Consider the following 24,363-nt stretch of genomic DNA (forward strand, 5'->3'; position numbering starts at 1 on the left):
AGATAAGACGTCGGCGAGTCGTTTTAGATCCAGAAAGTAAAGTGTTGTTATTCAACTCTTCTTTATCTCGCATATCTCAGTTAATTATTTAGAAATTAAAAAGTAAATACATCAGTAAATTAATAATTATTAGCACAGAAAGATCAGGGTATAAAAATTTTATCAGTGATTCTGCAAGTGTTAATTTGTGATACTGATAAAGAGAAAGAGACAACAAGAAGAATATAAAATTCATAATATAAGTTCATATTTATTCTGATATGTCTGATAATTAAATTATAAATGCGATGTACATGTAAAATGACATAAATAAATTTATTTTAATGACACGAACGAGTAAACATGTGTTAAATGTTAATAACGATCCGCCAATAAAACCTTGCGAAAGTACATTTTTTATAATCCCCTTTCAGCACCGAAAGATAAGGCTATGATCAACATACTAGCGGTAAAAGGGAATAGTAATGCTTCGATCTTTTCCAATAAGACAATTAGCCCGATAGAACAAAGGGGAGAAAGAGAGATGAAGCAAAAGAGGAAAAATGGGGGCGTGCAACGAGAGTGAGCTTTGTGTACAGAGGGATAAGAAAGCACTGCCCATTAAAATGCAGCGTGCTCGTCTGCAATCAGGCTGGTACAGGCCCCTAACTAGCTACGAATCCGACGCGAGCGAAGGATACGAACGTGCATCGGAATGAATCAACGTGTGTAATATCGACGCCTGAATAATTCATTCTATTCCACTCGGATTTATTTCTGCGATGACCAGAAGATTAAACATGAATGCCAAAGTTTGCATTCGGAAATAATAGATACGGAAATAGAGAGGATGAAGGTGACTGTAACCATTACTAATTTGTATTTACTGTTTAGTACTCAACACGCTGGCTAGATACTATGTTCACCAACTATCTACAACAACTTTAATTTCAAGTAGACTCGCGTTTACTAATCTTTCTTTCCTCCCTTAACAATCTTGAAAATTCTGAACTAGAAACAGTGTTAAAAAATTCGAGTCCAGGTTTATTTATAGAGATTATGTTTTTCACATGCGATTAAGCACGGTTCAAAGTAAAGCATTCTGAATAGCCGCGAACAAGGGAACGAAGAGTAGTTGCGACTGTTCCTAGCTGGTGGCGAGAGTTCGAATGCCAAGCACGTGCCTTTGTTACGAGATAATACCACTCCCGAATTTATACCTAAACTCCGCGTTAGAGACTTGAGATCCGAGTTCCTAATTAACGGGCCGAAGGAGGCAAAGCACGAGTGAAATAAACAACGTAACCGTTGAAATTAAAAGAACGTCGCCAGTCTGACTGGCAGTGAGATACTGCCTCAGCGGGCGGCCAAAAACTGGGGATGGTTTTTCCGGCTGCGAGCTGCGAGGACACGTATTACTGTATAAATGGAGATTCGTTCAAATTAAGAACCCAGATTCGTTCACCTCTTCTCGCTATTTTAAATAAACTCGTCCTATATTCGTATCGTATCAAATTAAAACTTGAGAACTAGAAATATAATTCAATACTGTCGCCCACACTAGCATGATCGATCTCGACGAATCTGCTCCAACATCCACGTGCAAACGAGACAACATAGAAACTGTTGTGACGGCCTCAAAGACGAAAGCCTTCATTTGTCCAACGAGAAAGGATGAGGGATAGAATATCGAGTGTACAGACCAAGGTAATTTGAATGTTGCTGGAAATAAAAGGTCAGCAGGAAACGGGATGACACGGATCCCTATGGTATACATACTATATGACGTATGGCGGTTAATGGAAGCTAGCAGAACGACGAATGGAAAAAGAAGGGTACGGGAAAGAGAGTCGAAACGAGGGCGGTTGGAAAGGTGGGGGGACGGTGAACGGACGGAAGAGAAGACTCGATTACACGTCACCGACAGCCGAGAGCCTATTTGGTCGCAATCGGTTTTTCATTACCAAAAGCTTCATTGACTTTATACCGAATTGTACATTCGCTCGGATCTTCTGAAATTCATCAGAATCGTACGACCTTTTCAAAACCATGCTCGTGATCTTTTTTCGATTGGCTATCTGAACAACTACTTGTCTTCGAATTACTGAAATAATTTTGTTCATTCTTCAAAATAATAGAATTATTTGAAAATTTCAAATTCAAGTGACCTTGCGTTAATTGTAAATGATCGTAAAGCGAGCTTGAAATGATTTTTAAATTTCTAGAAATATTCCTGAGAATTTCAAATGCATAATTCCTAATGACTTTGAGTAATAGAATTATAAATTGGAAAGGGGACGTTTTTGTTACAAAAATGGTACAAATGCTGCCATCTTTAGGAAATACTAGGAGTTCTTGTGAATCAGCTGACTCTCTATGATAAGCACAGATGGCGATAACATTATTAAATGACTATATATACATGCAAACATATAGATACATACTCCGTGTAGTTCATGCGTAGTTTACCATTAATCAGCTGATTGGCTACTTTTACGAGCTCCAGAGGCAATACAAAAATAAATTGATTGTGACATGGGTCATCCTAATATCTGATACGAATTATTGATATTTTGATAGAAAAAGCAGTTCTTTAAACTAATAAAAAAGAAGATGTTTATCATAAAATACTGATGGATGCATTTCCGGGAAATGTAAATTCAAGAATTATCGCAAAGCTGACGTGAGCAAGGAAGTTCACAATACTTTCGTAGCAAACAATAGAAGACATGTCGTCCTCACCAGAGAATATAACGATAAAGCAGCCTATTAGGCGTTTGGAGATTCAAATAAACAATTTTAACGTTGCTATTCCGCATCATGTTGATTTGTTAAAGCGACACAAGAACAATATCCAGAAAGTGAGTACTATTTAAATGTTTGGTTAAGTAACAGATTTTAACTTGCAGTTCCTTTGTTTGCATAGTACCAAGCTCAACAAGAATGGGAGAAGATGTACAAAGAACACGTAAATGTATCGAGAATAGTAAAACAACTTAAGGAACTACTGTATCAGATGGATACTTTAAGAGCTCAAGTTCTTGATTCTGATATAAATCAATTTGATAAGCTAACAGCCAATGCTCGGACAAGTATCACGGATGCAATTAAGGAATACTTAGGTAAGATAGTAGTAGATATACACTCTTTTATACTACACAAAACAAGTAAGAAATAATAATAAGTTGCACTCACGTGTCCACAGAGCTGCAGCTGAATTTCCCTTTATCAAGGCCGGAGTCACCCAAAAATGAAGATCAAGCCCCAGACCACCCACTTGACCATAGCCATGTCCAGTTGAAGGAAGAACAGCAGGAGTTGCAACGCCAACAAACATGTCTGCATGCCTGGAATGACCTGCAAGGAGACATAAACCAATTGCATCAGTTGTATACAGACTTTAATAAAATCGTAGCTGTAAGTTAAATAATTGTTTAAATTGAACACTCTTGTGTATCAAGATAATAATATTTTGTATAATTAGGATCAGAAGGAGTTAGTGAACTCGGTAGAAGATAATATTGAAGAAGTAAGTGTAAATGTTGAGGAAGGTGAAAAATTCCTTCAAAAAGCTGCAAGGTACAAGGTTGCCATGTATCCTTTAGCAGGAGCTATGATTGGGACTTGTGTTGGTGGACCTATTGGCCTAATAGCAGGATTAAAAGTTGGAGGACTAGCTGCAATAAGTTGTGGTATCTTAGGTAAGTATTACTATTATTTTACAGTATTAAATTTCACATTTTTTGTTGTTACAATATCTATGATGCATGCAGGATTTACTGGAGCATCTTTATTAAAGAAGAAAGAAATAGAAATGCAGAAGGCAAGAAGTACAGAGGGAATAAAGATGTCTAAAACAAAATCCATACAGAAATCAACATCCTTGCCTGAAAACTTGAAAGAAACTAAGAAAGAGTTATGACACATGCAGGAAGACGATTCTAGTGTTAAGAAAAAAAGAGCTTGCATTATAGTGTAATCCTAATCAACTGATATTATGAATAGATATTCTCAGCATTAAGAAATACTTTTCTTAATTATATAAATTAAATTAAAAATAACGATTAATTATTACTGACACTAAGATTAAGTGTCTACATGACAGTGGGTTGTGATTTTTCATAGGAAATGACACTACATTTGTATAAAAAAAAAAGCACTAAATATGTATATATAAGGAATTTCAATATAATTTGCTGGAATCAGATGTCATTTTTAAAGTGAAGAAGGTCCTCGTTAAAGATTATTAATTTACATATTGTGTTAAGGATATTGATGTACGACGTTGAATGTACTGTTTGCAAATATTGATATTAAAAACTGTGATGGACTGAGTACGAGTAGGTTATTAGGTGTAATACGATATATTATGAATGCAATTTAGTGTTAGTTGTATATTCCTACCGATAAATTGTACTTACTCGTAAACTACACAGAAGTTTGTACGATGCTTGCTCACGGAAAGGTCAACGACGACTAGCACACGCTTTTATACACCCAACGCTTTCAAGCGTTTCGTGAAGGTCTTAATTGTATACAAACATCAAGAGCCTACAGTTATTTGTAAACGATACTCACAACCGAAACGTTTTTACGCTACAAACGAATGCTAAAACTATATTAATGTACGAATTTACAAAAGCTACACTTTGTGCCTAAACGTCTACCGGAAACGGTTGATTCTGGAAATCTCGATAATTTAGCGCGCCACTTTGATCGATATCTCGATACACATTACGTACTTCACAGCATATATACATGTGTTCAAATAAATTTTTAATTATTTCAATAAAGTTTTCATGCAACATTTTCAATCGCATAAGTAAACTGAATGACGAATTATATAAACTAAATAAATAAGCCTTATTTACACGTATTTTACAGCAGTATTTGAAGGATAGAAACCTGGGACAATATGATAGAAATCAGAGGGTTAACTTCGCTACAAAAGGCACCCAATACAGTATATTTAGCAAGTAATAAAATACATCGGTGTTAGACACAGTACAATACTGAAATAATCATGTTATCAATGTAAATATATGTATATATACACGATTTCGTTATAATGATGCGAAATACTTAAATCTAAGACTAAAATGGTCTACTTAAAAAAATATTAATAAATATCTACGGGCGTGTAACATTAAAGACTGACTATCGGTGTATCTTAAGGTACCGGTGTTAAAGATTTTTTTTACCTTTATTATCCTCGTTAAATTCGACATCCCTAATTCAAAAGCAACACCAAACTCAAATCCATGGAAAATAGAGAATGATTTTTTTCTTTCGTTCGCGCTTAGTCTCACTTTCGAAGGGCGGGATGCTCAGCCGGATGCACCGATTCCTTTTTATGGCATGCGCTGTTCCCATTTATATCGATTCCGTCTCGATTGATTTCGATTCTCGAAATGATCAGGACCGTGCAATGTAAGACTAAAAAATCACAATTCAGAAAAAAAGAAAAGATAAAGGGGTGCATCAGACTGTACCAGAAAGTTCTTCGTAATTATCTACGGGCTACAACTACATGTCTAAATACCTTAACATTCTTTTTTTTCTCTTCGTACCCCAGAATACGAAATAAATGGTTTTGGTCACTGTCCATGAGGTATCATCGAAATACCTTGGCAGACCTTGGCATAACAATGGCTAATCGACTGACTCGCTTGGAGGTGGCGTAACAATACAGAATTATGTGATAGGATAATTGCTGATTGCTACGTGTACCAGCGTTACACTGTTCCTTCGAGACCGATGCAGGTGACTGTGATTTCTTGATTGAAATTGCACGTTCTCTAGCTGAAGTGTGGCGCAAAGCTCTCCTATACTACGCACAGATCTACACGAATTTGCATAATAACGCGTTGAATGCCGTTTCTAAGTTGTGCAAGAAATATCAATCAACAAACTGTAATCATACCTGCACGGTCGTAACGCTATACTTCCCGGAGGGGCGAGGAAAAGAAATGAAACGTGAAATCTGTGCGTGGACCGTCTTAAGTCAAGCTTACCATTACGTTTTATCCTAAGCTTTTCCAAAACGTCCACGCAATCGTTCGACAGAAACAACGTAACTTATTGCCGTTCGAGAAAACTAAAAAGATAGAACAAAGATCGATGAGAGGGTAGAATTTGGCTTTCGTGTACAGGCCAGAGTTAGGTTTACATCTACAGGTGATCAGAGGTTTTACAAATGACTGACATAAAAAGAATATAATATTACATGTACATATATTTAATATATAATCTGGAAATAATTATTTAGACTATTGGTTATATTACTTGCGGGCTACATCGTATAAACCTTTAATCTTACATTATGTTACAAAGTGGTATGTACGTGTGCGCATCGTTTTGACATTCCTGAAGGGACGCGTGGTGGTTGATTGGCGATCGAAAACGCGTGTCAGACGGTAAGTCAAACGATGGTAGTACCGATAAATTCTTGATAATGGAATACCTGAAGAGAGGACAACACGTGAATTGATCTTCAGGTTTTTCATTAAAATAAAAAGAACCGTGTTCTCGAATCGCAAAGTCACTTCGCGTCCTTAATATCGTAATAAGCGCGAACACAACATGGAGATGGAATATCAATGTTTATTAGCTACATATATATAAATAAAGTATAAAAGTATCGTCAGACGAGTCACTTGGGAATTTAACAGATAGTCTCAGTCGCTGGTATCAGGAATGCCAATGTTAATGAGAGAAATGGCAACAGGTGCATGCCGTTTGCGATACTGCAGCGCATTGTAGAACATGCAGCCATACACACATATACATGTATATAATATATATATCCCGTCGGAACACGTCTCTACCTATGATTCTCTTGAGCACGTTGGTGGATTCGAGGAAATAGTATAAGAAAATACACGTGTCGCCGTTACTTCTGGAAAATCAATGGTTTTATAAAATTCAGACGTGACAACTATGCGATCGCGTAGATCAGTGTGAAACTCGAAGCGTATCAAAAGATAAATTCACTTGAAAGTCGAGTACGTCCCTGGAACGACTGGCTAACGCACACCTCTCTGCAACTCGGCTGAGTAATTGCGTTCAGTTGTGGAACTCACGCGGGTAAGCGTATTACAGCGATTCTATCGGACTTATACTTTCATCTTCTAGCATCATCGTTCATGGCACTACGATTGCCCAAGAAAATACACGCTCTAATGCTCTCTATCCGGTATGCGTGGCGAGGATACCGCGCCACTTTCCACGAAACATCGTGTGCCATTCAGGTGTAGTCGCGCTGCCATTCGCTATTTAGACAACTTGCAAGTGAATCAACAAAATATACTCTGCTCTATATCAGTGCCCTCCTTGTCACAGGTGGCCTTTTTATAAATTAATCGACATGTCTTGGTCGTAAGGTGTGAGATTGGTGTCGGACGAAGAAGCCGAGGTAACTGTTGCTGCTGTAGCGCTAGTCGGTGACTGCAGAGGTGTCGACGTTGTTGGCAGGTGAGACGTGGGACTCTCTAACGTGGAATTCCAATGACTTCTTTCGGTGCCGTCACCGCCATCGTCCGAGACGATAGAAATATCGGCTATTATGCCGCTTTCTGCAATTTAATTGGACAGGATGAACAGGAGGGGCAGAAGTACATCGTCTTTAAAATCAGCTTCAACTTTTTTAGCAGTTTACATCGTCGTTATCTCTATATCAGAGGAACTACGTACCAACGCTGCACTGGCTGTTCAGAGTAGTACTACGATGATGGGGTCGAGGACTTGTGTCCAGACCAAGGTTCAGCGTTGTAGGAGGACCGCTGCTTCCACCGCTACTCGACGATGAACTGACGGAGATTACGCTGTGTGGCCTCCTGCTGCAGCGACCCGAGTCCTCTGACATCGATACTGCTATCGAGTTCCTAAATCTAGGTGCTGTTTAAACGAAGAAAGTTACATTAATGCTTCTTACGATTCCTAATCTAACACCTTGTGTTTTTAAGCTTTCAACGATTATCAGGAAAGAGCAATTTAAAAGACACTGCATCGTACTTACTTTTAGAGAGTTGAGCTACACTGATAGAACGGTCATTGATCTGATCCGCGCTAGGCCTAATGTCCAAACAAGGTTTGTTTCCGATGCCCATGCTCGACATCTCCGCCAGGCGCACTTCTATCCTCGGTAAAAGGCGTTCTCGTTAAGCAAAGACCTCTTCGAAGGTTGGTACATATGAAAACGCTAAGCCAGACAGTACCTCTGTTTCGCAGCGCCTGTTTCCATAAAAGGTTGCTCAGTTCCTCCGTCCAGGCTTTCTTGATGTCCTCGCTCGCGCACTGCAACGTGTATGTGTCGCCTGGTTTCCTCTTGCGGAACCAAATTTCGAACTTCGTGGGCGAGTCTGCGATCACGGCGGTCAGCCCGATGTCCGTCGTCTTGATGCTGTGCTTGTAGATGTAGATGTCGAGGTTCTGAAACAAGTGAACGTGTCGCCCACAACGAACCCCTAGGAAAGAAAACGCGAAGAGCTCGCCATTGAACGGTTGTCTCACCTTCCTATCGGGGAACCTCCTCGCTTTGCTGAAGAGAATAAGATCCTCGAACAGGAAGACCTGTCGCAAGCACTTCTTCCCTTTGCCCTGCCAGACCAAGAACTCGTTCTGTCGCAGCAGCCTGCCCTGCTCCTTCACGTTCACCTATAACGTAACACCGTTGTTAAGATATGCTGGCAGACAAAGCTACTGCAAAAAACGCATTACATACACTCTCCATCGCCATTGATGACGCGACTGTTTCTTCTACCACATCATTATTTGTTAGTTAGTACGTTATCGATCTCGTGATCTCTATGGCTTAATATGTTAGGTTTCTCGATTCAAAGATAAATGCAGACGTACATCGCAATCTCGAAGGGAGTCCATCGCCAACAGGTCGTTCCCATGGCGCAGCTGGAACCGCACCATCTGCTCGGCCGCCCTCAAGTCCGCCTCGCCCTCGACCATCGGCTTCATACCGTCCTCCTTCTCGTCCTTGTCGTCCTTCCCGGACATTTGCTCCGAAAGGTCGGTGCCAGCTTTGACCAGCTGCTGCAGGAGCAGCGCGTATTTGCCCATCCGCTGGACCGGCTTTAACAGGTAGCTAGCGAGGTCCATCTTGTCGCCGAGCTCGAGCTGCTTCTGCTTGAAGAACGTAGTACCATATTCGGCCATCAGGGAGTCCGAATTCGGCTTGTTCTTGTTGTACAGGGCGTAGAGGTAAAATTTCTTCTCCTGTGAACAAACGTGTGTGCAATACAACGTAGACGAAGAGTTGAGGAGAGTAAAGAGAGGATTTGAAGAATGTTCAGCGAAAGAATGCGGAGAGAAGAGACTTTATCAGAGGAAACTCGATCAAGACTCACGTGTCTAAGAAAACACTGTCCCACGTTCATCGGTGATTGCTCGCACTGCTCCAGTTCCCGCAGGAAGTGTTGACTGTGAAACTCGTAGATCTTCTCGACGTTACCGAAGATCACGTTGCGCTGGCCCCTGAGGGCCTGAGGAATATCTTCCCTCACCAGCTCTGGTATGTAGTTCTTTAGCGATAAAACAACACGTCGTTAATCACACGTCAAGACCGACCGACCGACTGTGCACAATTTTCATCAAAGGACAGTTACCTCTATTATGTATTCGAGTGACTTGACGTAGTCTCGCTCGGTCTGTATCATTTCCCTCATTATGAGCAGTATTGTTCTGCAAGGTGAAATTCCTCGTTAACAACGTTGCTCACGCGCGCGCGTAACAATCGGCCGCATAACCGCGTAATGGAATTATTATAGATAAAAACACGCCGATGCATTGTTCGCGCGAGTTGAACTCGGAACACGGAAGAAGAGTTGTACGAAAAATGCAACGTGAAATCCGTCGTCTCCCACGTTCCAAAGTAAAACGCTCGGGGAACTTTTCGCGTTCCTAGTGGAAACTTTTAATGAGAATATTAATCAGGCTGGCGTGGGTAATTACGCGCGACCATCGTTAACTACGTTGCTCGACTGGGGCGAAAGAAAGGAGGACGAGCCGAAGGGAGATCTTTCGAGCGGTCTCTTACGTACTTTTTCGCTTTCATGCCGGGGGCGATGCTGGCTGCTCTGTGGAGGTGCGAGTTCACTGGAGGCTTCACCAGTCGCCGTGGAGCTGGGCTTCGGGGTGGCGTACGAGGTGGCGAACAGTCCAACAGCTGTTCCGCGCTCTCTCGAAGTTCCGCGATATTGTCTAGCACGGGTCGACCGCCACTTCCTGCGGATCCTATGCTCTCCATGGGACAAGTGTACGACGCGCTACTGTCGCTGTCGTCCCACGAAGTTCCTGAGACAATTGGTACACGTGTTAGAGATTCAAAGTCAAGTTATTTCGCTGTTCTAGGAACAATAATACATACAGTGGGGAGAAAAAGGAAGTTCAAAATTAAAATTGGTGTATAAATATAACAAATTTATACAAATTTAATACAATTAACCCTCCTATAACGCGATTAATTCATACCGCGTTATAAGAAACTCAGAATTAGCGTAAATCAGAATAATTCGTGTCGTGTATGGAAAAGAGGGGAATACCCCATTAACTTCAATCGTAAAAGTGTATGTATTATAAAGACATCGTGTTTTAAGACCACCGTCCGTCCCAATTTTTGTTCTGCATAATATGGAAACCGCGTTATAAGAGGGTATACTCCATATTGTCTAGATAATTGTCTTAAATTGGAAATGCATACATAGTTATCTATTGTGGTGTATTTTCTCAACCCCACAATGTAGATATCTATGTCATAGTCCTTTTTTGTCAGGTTATTTCATCTTTTCGTTACATTTACTTGTATCCACCACTGTATGTATTGCATTTATGTAATCCTTTTTTCTAAATTTAAATATTGACGACAAGAATCTAATAATGTTATATGATTTAGAAACATCCCAGTAAATAAATTGTTGTTTCGATATAAGCTCGACGGCACACCCATGTTTTCTTGAAACTATTCTTTTATTTTACCTGATCCTAACTTATGAAAAGATAAACTCAAGTTACTAGTACATGAGCACTAAAGACGAATTTCTTGCATATGTTGCAGTTATAGACTAATATATAACTCCAAGGAGACAGAAGACATGAATGTATCATCGAATTTGTATTAAGACGACACTGTACTTGTATTTGAAAAAAAGATTCAATCACTCTTACAATTTTATTAAATTTACTCTTGAAGGAGTTACTAAAAGAAATACTTATGTATACACAGTAGAGCACACCTAAATTTCAATAGGGTCAAAGATCTGCATTGGAATTACAACAGACTGAGAACAGATCCTTCCAGGAAAATGCTGGAGTTCGAATAGATTTCAATAGATTTGAATTACACTAATCTCGAGATAATGAGTATGTAGCCTTAGTCATTGGAATTTAGATGTAATAATTCAATTGAACTTTAAGTATGCCTCACTGTACTTCACTTCTGTCTATTATTGCACGTCCACTCAATGCGCTAAATTCGAGAAACAGAAAGCAGCTGGACTTACTTTTCGCCAGGTTGTCCTCCCAGGACGTAGCAGACTCTGAGGCAGCAAAGGATCGCCTCCTGGCAGGGCTGCCAGGCGCGGAAGTGGTCCTCGCCATCTCGAGGGCTTCCGCGCACTTGTTCCTAGCGATGCGGCATTGTTCGAGGAGGATCTCGTTACCGAGCTTCTCGGCGAGCGCCATCATTTCCGTGAAATGCTCGGGCGGCAAGGGTGGTCTGGCCATCAGGAACTGCTGGGCCCTTCTCTCGCCGGCGAGCCGAGCCTCGTGGGCCCACTCGTACGCCCTGTCCTGAAGCAGGCAGCATCTCGACGTATCCTCGAGGTACTCGCGCCTGTCTTCCAGGCGGGAACCGAATCCTCGAAGGTGCTGCTTCAAGGATCTCGCGAGTTCGCGAAGTCCGCTCGCGCTCGCCGCCTCGGCAAGGTCGCTGCCCTTATCAAGATGTCTCTGCAACAGGAAATCGATACCTTCGTGTTCACGCGTGTTCGAGGATTTTACGATTTCTTCGTGTTCATTAGCGCACCCTGCGTTGTCTACGTTACTGCTGCGAGAGTGCAGCTGTACCCCCCTAAACGATGTTTGCTCGGATTGTACCATGAATGCGACATCGTGTGTAAACACATAGGAAATATTCCATTGGTCAGGTCATGACAAAGGGGAACAATGAAGGCCCGTTCCTCCTCGGTGGAAACGATACTACCCTGTCGTTCACGAGCCGAAGTGGAACACCCGCGGCGCGCCACGGAACCGTCCCTAATGGAAGGACCATAAATCGACATATGGGGGAAAGGAACGTGGAGATGAGACACGGGGACTATGCGCCTCTGCTATAGGACATTGTCTATTTGTGTATGGAGGCAAGCTAGGGTCTGTTTACACGAAACCTACTTCATATATGGGTTGTTCGTTGGTTATTGGAAACTTTGGAACAGTGGGAACATTAGGAGGGTATTCTGAATTTATGAATGTACATCATGAATTATAGAAACAAAAACTTCTTCTCTGTTAAACAGATAATTCAAATAATTAGAGACGATTGTATTCGTGTTATTGTTCATGTTAAAATACCTTCTTATCGAAAGAAACTTTCTCACAGACTTCAATTAGAAATTGATTCCCTTAATTAGGAACAATAGGCACACTTTACTGAATATTATATTTTATGAGAAGATTTTATGAGAGGAAGGTATACCGTACAAATTTTGCATTATGTAATCGAAGTGGAAATATAAACGAATTTCAAGTGTTTCTCAAACCAGCAATACTTTTCATTCAATCGACAATAGCGAGATAATCTCGAACCTCTCACGGATGAATGCATATCCCTTTCCACAAGAGCAATATGTACCAGCGATCGAGGAAGCGTGAAATCCCGTTGGACATGGATCAGTAGCATCCTAGAACAGGGACGATCCCGATCGAGTGGCCATGACGAAACTGCATCACGACCCAGGGTGCACCAGATACATATAGCGTATGGTTCGCTCATAAACAGTGATAGATGACGCAACTGTTCGGTTCATAATACAAATTCACGCCCATAATCGATAGTTCTTCTTCGATCCCTATAGATATGTTACTGAGCATGAAATCGCTCATAAATCGATGCTCTTGTTGTCCCGAATTTCATTCTGGTAGTTCGTGAAAAATAAAGAGAAACAAGCAAACGAACTGTTCGATTTATGTACGTCACCAAGATTGATTAAAGTTTCTATGTTCGTCTCGCGTTTCACGTTAGACCCAATCGATTGTGCCAAGACCCCTGAATAGGGGAAGAAGGCTTCGCCCACTTTCAGTGTTTGTGCTCGGCTCGGACACGTGACTAAATCCCTCAGGGTCTTAAACTATCGGAAGCGCTTTTCTCTGCTGTCGGAATGAAGCACACGAATCACGAACGCGACACGTGCAGGATTACACATGGTTTGCTCCGTTAACGACGTATCCCAGAGCTCGTTGAAGTAGCTTTGCTGAGTAGTTAACGCAGGTCCTCAACAAAGTTTAAAGTTACTTCAATTACGCTGATATGGATGTACCACAGAATTTCTTCTCACTTCATCTCAACTGAATGCCAATGAGATTACGTTTTAAAAGCCTTCTCAGTCGATATCGCAAAATTTACCGCCGCTAGCTGGTTACCAATTACAATTACATAATTCACGTGGGAAGTAGGAGCAGCCAGAAGGTTCGACGAAGTTTCAATTAGGATATTGAACCTTCCGTCGAAACGAATTGATTCGAGTCGCGTTTGCTCGGCCGATTATGAACGGCTGGCATCCTGCGTGAGATATTGCCAGGGGATACTCGCTTTCCCGCTCAGCGTCACGTTCAATCAGCAAAATCATCTGGATTCGGTTCCCTGGCGAGGAACTACCGATCCTCTCGACAGACATCGCTCGAGGGTGAACGTCATTTTCGATGGAAGTAGAAATTCACCCGCATCCTGAAAGTCTTGACGAGCGAATCGGCCCGCATTTCCTTCCAAACGCGAATCGACACGTCGCGATTGAAACTCATATTGCGGCCTGGTTAGAGAAATCATTGTGAGGAATGGCTGACGCGAAAGTATGCCCATGCGCGTAGCTCATTTTACCCCGTTTCCATATTCATGAGCGCGTTACGGTGGCTCGTTGGTTCGCGACCACGTTTAATTAATTTACTGGAAACACGGTAGTCTCGCGGTCAAATCTGGTACGCGATAGTTGAATAGGGATTGGTTACTGTGGAATTTGTGGCAAGTAGCACGGAAAGGATCGTTGATTATTTAATATGTTGGTAACATAAGACATTCTGAAATTGGTGCATATTGACTCCTGTATCATTTAAGCGACAAAATATTCATGAATTTTTTTATTCAGACGAAGCAAGCGATTGAGTTCTGTTGCTATTTCTTCTACGAGTAGATTCAAGAGAACGTAACCTCGATGGTGTTTCTCTTCGACAATCGCTATCCTCGATTAAACAAATACCCTCGGTTATGCAATCAACGCGAAGAAGCCTATGATCTAAGCGCAATCACATACTTAGAACGACTGGAACGTTTCGATACGCGCTGTCCAACTCGTAATTACGGTTCATCGATGATCGTCATCTCTGAATCGCAACGCGACAAGGCATATCCGAGTCGTAATTGCGTAACGCGACCGATAGATAGACGCAACAGGAAAATCTCGGCTAGCAGACTGGTACACCTCGTTATTATGCCGAGGAATGTAGAAAGGCGTTTCTTGGTGCATAATTGGCGAAGCGTGAAAGCAGATTAGCGAAAAACGTGACCAGCCTCTGTACTCAGGAGTCTACGGCTCGAAACGATCAGCGCCTGGCTATTAATCGGCACGTATTGGCAATTAACACACTAAATCGTCGATTAATGCTGCTTGGAGCTCGCGACGTCTGCGATCACTGACACGTGAGGAACGTCATGTTATGGGTATAAGAAGATTGCACTTTCCAATCGCGCACCGATGCACGGTTTGCGCCACTGAAACTGCTCGGTGGATCAAATTGATGTTAGAGCGAGAAATACTTTGATCGCTTAAGCAATACTGCCAGGAATATTTTAAATTACCGTGGTGAGATAATCTTGACATCTGGGGTATTTCTCTTATGAAGAAACTGTGGAGTATGAGGAAGGAAGAGATCGCTAAAAAGTGGATTATTCAACTGGGATTTGAATATGTTTCACCTCTAATTGGTATATAGAGCGTCCTTAAACTAGTGGTACAAGTGGAACGCTAGTGATTTTACATGAAGCAGTAAGTCCAAAATATAAAATAAAATTATACATATCAAAATAGATTTTGAATTGAAATTGCATATAAGTGTACGGAAATACAATTTGGATACTTGAAGGGTACATTGTGTAAGAGTAAGGAAAACACTCAATCTGACCATTGACTGTTTCTATGGTAAGCTAAAAGCATTTTCCTTTCCTCGTTTACTTCTCAAATCCCTAAAACTGTACTTCGGCACTGCCATTTTCACTTAAAATTCAAAGTCAGTGTTTTTCAAAACGAAGCACAACATTCAAAAACTTTATTTTATACTTTCGGTTCATTTTTTATTTAGAATCACGTACTTTTCGTTTGTATCGCCAGTTCTGAGACACCCTGCATTTTGTTAAAAATTGAAATTTAATTTGATAAATCTTGAATCTTTTATCAACATTACACAGTAACGTTTAAAGTTGTATAATCTCAGCAAAATTTAGTTCCCTGAGAGTTATCACACCTTACGTTACTAATGCTGCGTTAAGAATAAACTTTCGAACTTCTTAAATCTAGATTACAAAACCTTCACTCGCGAAAGCAATGAAAGTCCTCTAAAGATAGTTTGAAATTCCCAGCGACCTGAGACTTTACTACATCAAATCAGCATTATCTTTACCAGCATCAAACAGGCCCAGCACCCACTCAATCCTCTTTCGATCGGCGATCGAGGCGTCGTCGAAGCTTCCTTCATCGACCCTTGCCTCGGATCGTTCATCATCGACAAGCTTTCGCGTCTATCGACTTTCCTATGAGTGTAGACAGTCGTTCTACCGGTGGCTACTTTCCAGATTCACGACTGGCAAACCGGACGTGACACGAGTTGTAAATAGTCGAGTCGCATTTCATACGTGCTCCAAGTCCAGTTTCGGACAGTTTTCCCTGTCGAACCGGACTGTGGCATCACGAAAAACGCTTCCCGGTGTCATAACAGCAAAGACACCGACAAGGACCACTTTCTGAGGACTAGACGATTGGAGGTCGTTGCCCAGCGTGGAATTTCATGCAAGAAAGTTGCGCATACCGGTCCTGTAAGTGTCGACTATGCAAGTTTTCCGTTGCAGCTGATTGCAACCTTTGGAATGCTAATTTAGTAACGTTGGGGGCAGCTGATAGTTAAGGGAAGCTACAGGATGTTGCTGGTTTATCAACATGTTCACTGGCGTCTTAGGGTTAGTGAACAGCCTAGTACAGAATGTGATGTATTTTAAGTACAAGGATGCTCGCAAGGAGATAGCTTTACCAGTCAAGACTCGGCTGATTTAAAAGTCTGAAGATTTGAAAAAATTGTAATATTAATAAGGAAGCGTTCTCTGCAATAATGAGGCTCACTTTTTGCACATCTAACGAGAAAGTAAAATATAAACTTCTCTGTATGTAAACTCTCGTTCAGAGCAATGGAAAGTGATACGTTCAACGACTGAAGATTGTAATTAATGTAGTTCTAATGAAACTTATTTCTGTGCAATATCACGAAATTGTATAGACACTAAAGGCCTGAGAAAGAAACAGAGATAGTTTAGAATTCCTCAGTCGTATAACCAGCGAGCATAGTCAACTAACAAACTGCAGTAGTTAATTCACATAGTTATTTTAATGAGACAGAAAGGAATTTCAATATTGATGACAGAACGCCATACTTTCAAGTTGAATCGGAACCATAGATTCTGAAAATCTTCAACAAAAATCGCTCCATTTTTCAAGCGACTTCTTCCCGCAACGAAAGTGAAATGAAAGCGATCGCCCCTCGGCATTGTCTTCTCCGTCTCGACCCGAACGAACGGCCAAGTTCCTCCGTATCTGCAAACAGACAGAGCCCAACGACGCAGCCTTCCAGGTAACAAATCACCTGCCACGATAACTTTCTCCTATCGCTGTTCTATTGCACGTTACTGAAACGGCAGAAAATTCCGCGCAGTGCCACTGTGCACGTGCACGGAACGCTATCGTTTCAGCAGTCTGCGAAAGAGATTTACGGACATGGAAGATGAGACTGGTAACAGGACACTTTGTGCTAGCGCAGCTTTGTTCTCAGACTGATGAAACTGGTATTGAGTCTATTGTGATATTTGAACTTTAAAAATTTCGCACTTGCGTAAATAATGTGTTCGTAATGGACACTAATAAGTTTTCGAATCCTGTTTCAGCTCGAAGGTTTCTTCAGACTGAAGAAAATGTCATACCGATCAGACTAGTTGAAAGTCAGAGTGATCATTAAACCAGAGCTATTAAACTTCAGTGAAGGCTGCAGCAAAATTGTGGTCTTTTCTTGCAATTTGTACGACTAGAATATGTGTGGAAAATTGCAGCATTATTACTGGCCAAATTAGGTTCACTGCAGTGGAAATCGCAGAAAGTGAAGGTTTCTTGCGTCGTCTACTCGTTTCTTTTACCCTTAGGCTATTGAAGTTTGCGGAGAAAGAGCATTGAGAAGATATGAAGACTTCGTTAAGATTCCCTGGAAACGTTAGATTCTGTGTGAAAGTGACGAGAAATTCTTGAAGGTCGGGGTCAACGATGGTTGAATGATTTTGGTTGAAATTTATGGATTTTCTAAGAGAGATGGGCAAGCTTTAGTCTCGCTACTGACGTGAAATAAAAATTTGAATAAGCTTAAGTAAAATTTAGATAAAACCAGTCGCATTACTTTAATACTCTAGTAGTATCTTAGAAACCTACTACCTGTATTCGAAAATTAAAACTTTGGCCATTTCTTATCTTCTCAATGTCATGCTTGAATTCCAGCAACCTGAAGAAAGCCATTCTTGAAAATTTTAAGTGTCATTTCTATACAAATCAATTCACAAATTGATCAGAGATTTCAGAACGAAATCTTTATCTCTGTCATTCAGATGGTTCACCACCATGAAGATCATTTCCATTGGTGCGGAGTCACGCGATCGGAGCAATGATAAAGCGCGTGAAAGGATCAAGGCAAATCGGAGCAGATGCCAGCGAGCTTGATTCACGCGTCGATTGATTGCACTCCAACGGTCCGTTTTATTAAGCGATTTATTTGAATGCGTGGCGGCTTCGGCTACTGTGCGAACATAGATCGTTAAGAGGATCCGGATCATATCTGTCTATTAACGATCCACATTTATCTCGACCAAAAGAGAACGTTGCGGTTTACTTGCGCGATCTACTTTTACAGTTCGTGACAGCCTCTAACTGGATAATTTATCGGTAGTCTGATAGCTTTGTAAAGCGTAATATGAGTAATTTGCACTTGAATAATTTGTAAATGGTTACTGCCACTATCTCAGACTTACCAGAAAGCCCGCTGACTGGAAATACAGAAAACGAAGTCCTCGATTGCATTTATTCGCAATCACCGTGAGGCGATTCCTGGTTGAGTGGTTGCGATGGCAAGCGCTGGCAGCTTCTCATGGCCAGCACGCGAGAAGCTATCGATAAAAGATTTTTGCAGATCGAACATCCATCCCGGCTCTCGGTACAAACCGCGAGCCGTGGTTACACTCGAAGAACATTACAGAGAAGTCCACGCAAGCCGAACGATTTACGACAGTTTCGAGCGCTACGGGGCTACAGAATGAGGATACACCTTCGTGGTTACGCATTCCATGGCCGACTATTGCCCTCCTGCATGCACTCGACGTGCCCTTGCACCTTTAGTCTCGTTACGTGGTCTACCATTAGTCCGAAGAGCTTGCGTGTGGGAGAACCGCAACGTTTCAGTATCCAGGTTTTGCGGTTTTTTACGAAGAACAGAAAAAAGAGCATAAGAAATGAGACACGGGGTACTATTAATTTTCCATTAATTCACAATTAGTGAAGTTATCTAGGATTTTTAAATTAGAAGTAGTAGAGTGATTGAAATGAACATGTAAAGTAAGTCGTATCAACGTGAAAAAAAATCAAATAAATCAAGAAATATTGTAGCTCTGACAAAGAAGGAACGACTCCTAGTCGATAAGTTCAAACTGGATAGATTTAAACTCGAGTTAGATCTACGATCTAGTCTAGGTCTGTGAAACACATAGAGGTTTCGTAAGTCACGATAACTCGATCGCGGCGATCCCATGCCGTGGAAAAGCGAAAACACTTTCGATCGAAAGATTTTCGATTAGCCTCAGTCAGTCACGTAATCTATCTTCACAGGAACGAGGCATTGTTTTGTCTCTTCAATACGGATAAAGATAATTGTTTCTCGTACTCTGGACCGACTTTCTTTTGAATAATTCGTTTGCAAAATGCATGGCCATTCGTTCAAGTGACGGCGAGACAACCGCGCATGTGATTTAACGACCCTGTGAAATGTTTGTCATTCATGACGAAGCTAACGCGACCACAAAGCGCATAAAGGAACCCCGCATCTGTCGTTCCCACTGTCTGCCACTGTGGTGCTTGGCTATCGAACCGCTCGGAAAATGCGTTCTTTCTTTGGTGTGAAAGTTTGCAGCTGCTTGGTTGATCACACACGCAAAAAAACGATATCGATACGTGAAGTTACCGTAGGTCGTGTGTGTTTGTTATCAACATGCAACACCTCTGGATTGCATTTGCTCTCCCTGATCGCCCGCGGCGAATTTCTTGTTACGATTAAAGGTAATTGGTGGTACGAGATAAAACTCTAGCACCGTAATATTACCAATAATACAATTCTTATGAAATTTCTGTAGTAAAATTATTAATTTCACAACTCGTAAAATTTTATTGTATCGTTAACTGAAACTGCAAGAGGAAATGAGAGTTCTACTCAAGGCTGATCAACAGCAGTTGTCTAGAAAATCTTAACATACGATTATCAAAAATGAAATGAATGCAGAACTTAGAAGGACATAATAAAATTGGACGAAATTACACCGTAGACAGAGGCGCACTTTGAAGCGTGCGACTCGTCTATCAGAACATATGGGCGAATTAAAGCCCTTTGTCGCCTTAATCGACCTTCTCCCCTTTCGTTTAATTTTCACGAGGCACACGGCCAGCCATGGAGGTATCAAAGGCACAGGAAGCTCGACGGCAATGCCCTCATGAAAGGACCAGCCACGAAAATCAGATTCGAGTGTCGCCACTCGAGTTTCATTGACATTAATGGCCGACGATTGTCGACCCACCTGGCCCCGCCGAATCAAAGAAGGCGGATCATGCGAGGAGATTGGATTCGCCGAATCGACAGCGTTTCGTTGCTGGACAGACCCTAAACTCATGCTCGAATTCACCTTTAAGACGCCTTCGAGTACCAGCATCCTTTGAAAGACTAGTAGTTATACTAATTACTGGATACAACAGTCCTTGTGGATTTAAGTGACTGAATTTGAAATTGTTTCTCTAAGTTTCAATAATGTTAGGGACTGTAAGGCTTGTTTTAACTCCTTTAGGTATTAAAATGCTTCTCGAAAACGTGCTGCGTTCTTGGAACGTGTACTCAAAGATCAGTATTATCAGCGTTATAGCTCATAAACTGTAGCTCGATCTGCAAGAAATGAATATTGTAAATAATATTCTAATAGCTCAAAGTATAATTAGTGGAATAAATTTACCAGTACACCAAGGTAAGATCGACTTAACTCTCAATTACAGATACTCAATTTTAAGAATGAAAGGCTTTGATTAAAACTTATTGATATCAAATATCTTTAGAATTAATATAGTGTTAATTGGAATGTGGAAACGAGGTATACTATATATTCCCAAGCTTCATTAAAATATCTGGTATTTAAAGCAGAGCAATGATAAAAGTATATCACGTGGAGTCTACCAGACTCCGTGGCAATACTTAAGAGTTAAATACGTCCACGTTTCCCAATACTAGATAACATTCGAACACCTAGTAACACAACTCTGAACACCCTTACCCAAACCATTTCGCAACGCCAACGCGTACTGGTCAATCTAACGAAAAAAAATTAGCTTTCCATCTCCCAATCTGGCCCCAGTGCCTCGTGGTAATTTTTCAATCGACGTTGCAATCGCGTGTTTGAAATTACTGATGACAAGAATTCCACGGTATACCCTCTGAAAAAGGCGCAAATATGCGCAGGCAGTTGTGCAAGACGAAAGGCAGGCCAGAGCTAGCGCCAGTAGTGTTTCGATTCTGAGACCCGGTAATTCGCAGTCGCCAGTCGCGTTCCCGTATAAATAAATCATAATCTCGCGAGTGGCGGAACATTTTCCAGGACGCACACGGTCGTTGCCGTATTAATTGCAGCCCAACTGGAAATGGGACCTCAATGCGCGCCTTCTGTTCTCGAACTCGCCTTTCTCAACGCGCGCTCCCTCTGAGCTAGAAGAATATCGGAGGAGCAGCGTTCGCTGAACAGACATTTCACGTGGCTGTTCCAGTTCTGATCGAGCGTGACTCTTGCAGCCCTATCTACCATTCTCCTCGGTACCTGCCATGAGAAGACATTTACGACTTTTTTGAACGTCAGTCACTGATTGTAAAATTTATCTTCCTGCTTATATTGATAGGAAGGTTTTATAGGAGATATAGGATGAGTTTTTGGTTTTATTATATAGCGTGTTCAATTACAGGTGCTAAAAATTTTAAGGAGTGACTGCATGTCAAAATAAAAGATGAAATTGTGTTTGAGGCTTCGTTTCAGGGTTACTAATTGTAAAAATGGCTAGAAACAGAAGAAGCGTGTCTGACTCGGGACTCATTCCACTAATTTCGCTGTATCTGATCTGACTAGTAGATACATAATAGCAGTAGATTAAGCATCCCAAGTCCGATGTATTTCATGTGAATTTTAGACATTAGCCTAACAATTAAAAATTCTGATTTTTGTCTTATTTCGACATGTTGAATCACCATTTGAAACTTGTAACACTTGTTGTCGAACACCTTGCATTTAATGCTTAAATTTTTTAGTACTTATTTAGGAAACTGTATATGCCTTTATATTTTACGTCCAAAATAGGTGGAAGTTACTAACAGATTCTTTACACGATGAAAATAGCTAATAGCTCTCGAATACCAAAGATTCCAAATGGATACGTTGCCCAATATCCAGATACAAGGTAATTAAATATTGCACTGTTTACGTAAGCGTGCGAAGAAAGCAGTTCACATTGGACATCGAGATGTGAATGCTGAAGGAACAAGACGGATCCACGAATCAAGTTTAATAGGATTTGATGAATAAGAATGAAATCCTTGAATGCGCACTTATTAACCTGCCAGTATTATATCTAACTGCATGTATCATGTTGTAACTGTAAACTATATGGCTGGATACAGTTGCCACTGGATCGCGAGAATAGTAGTTCGGCATCGCGCGCTTAATTATCGTTAATTATCACATCGGTCATTAACATCGCTCGAGTTGCATTAGGTAGATTCTCGTTTCATCAAACTTTGTTGCGCATTTTGACAGAAACATAAAACGGAACGGTGTTTCGACACCGTTAATAAGCACCTTCGAGATATTCTTGATAAAGCAGTAAGCAAATTATCTTCTAAGTTCAAAGGAACTACATCTTGCAGCAGGTCTTCGCTAGCATTATATGCTGATCTGTGTGAAAAGAAAACGGTATGCAATTTGTAATTTCACAATGCATGGTGTTATGCTTCCTTTTTTTTCTTAATTTATGATAACAAAAAGTCTTCTGAGTGACCTGAGAAACATTCTTAACTTGATACACGATGATTTGTAAATTTTTCTATGTAAATCTAAAAGGGTGTGTGTGAAAACTACCACGCCGCTTTTGTATTCTTCTATCTATGTCATCTGCTTTCGTATTCATCAGTTACCTGGTTTTTCTAATTCTAAACATTGTTTGCACGAGTGAATCTAATACTCCAAGAAACATGATTTTCCTCAACTTATTATTTATTCCATTTCGTGTTCGGTATTTTACATCGCCGTTCAGTGAAAACTGTGCGCATCACGGTCGATAAAGCACACAGTTCACATTAAAGCTAACGCTATCTGTGCCAACACAATCCTTTCTGTTTTCTTTTGAAATATTTTTAAATTATCTCCTGCTCCAATGCTGTTATTGCATTACTTCATCTTTCAACGCAACTGTGTTACTTCAAGATGGTATTTCCAACAGCAATACTCTGCGTTGCAAAGCTATGATTAACGATCGATCAAATTCATCTATCCCGTCAACTACGATTATTCCCCCAGGAAAAACGATCTACCAGTAGATCAGATCGTATCGAAACCTGTCACGGCTCGCTTATCCGCTGATAATTCGACTCCGCTAACGACCACGAAATATCCATGTACACCGAGATCACGTCAGCTGAATATACCAGTCGTGGCAGACCATTCTCATTCAAATCACCGCTCGCTGTATATTCAGCCTCAAATTCATTCGTCCTCCCAACCGTTTGCGTGTTTGCTCGCGTACCATTTCAGGGTCGTGTGTAAACAACGATAACCGTGCAGCGAGGATTAACGTTATTTTCCCGTATGCAAATTTCATCTGGCTGGCATGAACTTGTAACTGAAATTCAATGTACTCTGAAAGTACTTTCAGAGCGCAGCTATCGCGGCTCCCTGGAAATCCCCTTTCCAAACTCTAGCCTAACGTTCGACGCATGACTAGAATCACACAAGAAGCTTCCACGCGGTTCAACACGGAACCTAAGTACGTATGTTAATACTCGAAGTATCGCGGTTAAAAATTGATTCACAAAGTATGCCAGCCGACAGGGCAGCGCTAGACTACTAATCCTGACCCAGCCCTCGGCGGGCCAAGCCCTCAACCGCTTCTTGGCTTTAACGGTATTCGAAATCGAGTCACGTGGCCTCCAGAAGGCCTTCGAGTTCGTCCCTGGAATACCGACATCTCGGGACCGGTGACTTCGGGAACGTTTACCCCCTTAAAAGCGTCTCTCGTTCGCCATAGACCTTGCCGTGTCTAAAAATAATAGTACTCGCGGTGGGAACACGCCGCGATAGAACGAACGCCTGGCCCCAGAGCACTTTGTCACTGGAATGCATCCGTGTGCAACGTGCACGCGCTGTTAACGCGTGTACACCGCAACGGCCGCATACATTCCCCGAGATTTGCGGCTTGTACCTCTGCGCCAGGGGTTGTACGCGAATTAATCACGCGAGGGGTGGGGGAGCATATCTCGTGCGAAAATAAAGTTCGCGTGACGAGGAACAACGTTGACTGAGAT

General features: G+C 41.3%; 2 protein-coding genes across 4 annotated transcripts in view; one reads left to right on the plus strand and one right to left on the minus strand.

The window, feature by feature from the left end:
- The first annotated feature begins 2,444 nt into the window (after positions 1 to 2,444).
- On the plus strand, positions 2,445 to 4,788 carry Syx17 (syntaxin 17). The gene is made up of 5 exons (XM_076385340.1): positions 2,445 to 2,840; positions 2,906 to 3,101; positions 3,185 to 3,396; positions 3,464 to 3,680; positions 3,753 to 4,788. The coding sequence occupies exons 1-5, from the start codon at positions 2,709 to 2,711 to the stop codon at positions 3,899 to 3,901; spliced, it is 906 nt and encodes a 301-aa protein (XP_076241455.1). The 5' UTR covers positions 2,445 to 2,708; the 3' UTR covers positions 3,902 to 4,788.
- Positions 4,789 to 6,194: 1,406 nt separating this feature from the next.
- The window catches only part of LOC143183654 (uncharacterized), a 299,903-nt gene continuing 281,734 nt past the window's right edge, over positions 6,195 to 24,363 (minus strand). For 2 of the 3 annotated variants that reach the window (XM_076385316.1, XM_076385323.1), the window contains exons 14-22: positions 11,490 to 11,937; positions 10,032 to 10,284; positions 9,597 to 9,672; positions 9,339 to 9,512; positions 8,836 to 9,207; positions 8,196 to 8,634; positions 7,997 to 8,113; positions 7,672 to 7,875; positions 6,195 to 7,553 (exon numbers count right to left, since the gene is read on the minus strand). In XM_076385316.1, the coding sequence (XP_076241431.1) occupies positions 7,330 to 7,553; positions 7,672 to 7,875; positions 7,997 to 8,113; positions 8,196 to 8,634; positions 8,836 to 9,207; positions 9,339 to 9,512; positions 9,597 to 9,672; positions 10,032 to 10,284; positions 11,490 to 11,937 (2,307 nt within the window). In that variant the 3' untranslated portion in view covers positions 6,195 to 7,329. The remainder of the gene's footprint in view (positions 7,554 to 7,671; positions 7,876 to 7,996; positions 8,114 to 8,195; positions 8,635 to 8,835; positions 9,208 to 9,338; positions 9,513 to 9,596; positions 9,673 to 10,031; positions 10,285 to 11,489; positions 11,938 to 24,363) is intronic. The other variant, XM_076385333.1, reaches the window with a different exon arrangement.

This window comes from Calliopsis andreniformis, chromosome 2 (assembly GCF_051401765.1).
Source record: "Calliopsis andreniformis isolate RMS-2024a chromosome 2, iyCalAndr_principal, whole genome shotgun sequence".
In the NCBI taxonomy this organism is placed as follows: domain Eukaryota; kingdom Metazoa; phylum Arthropoda; class Insecta; order Hymenoptera; family Andrenidae; genus Calliopsis; species Calliopsis andreniformis.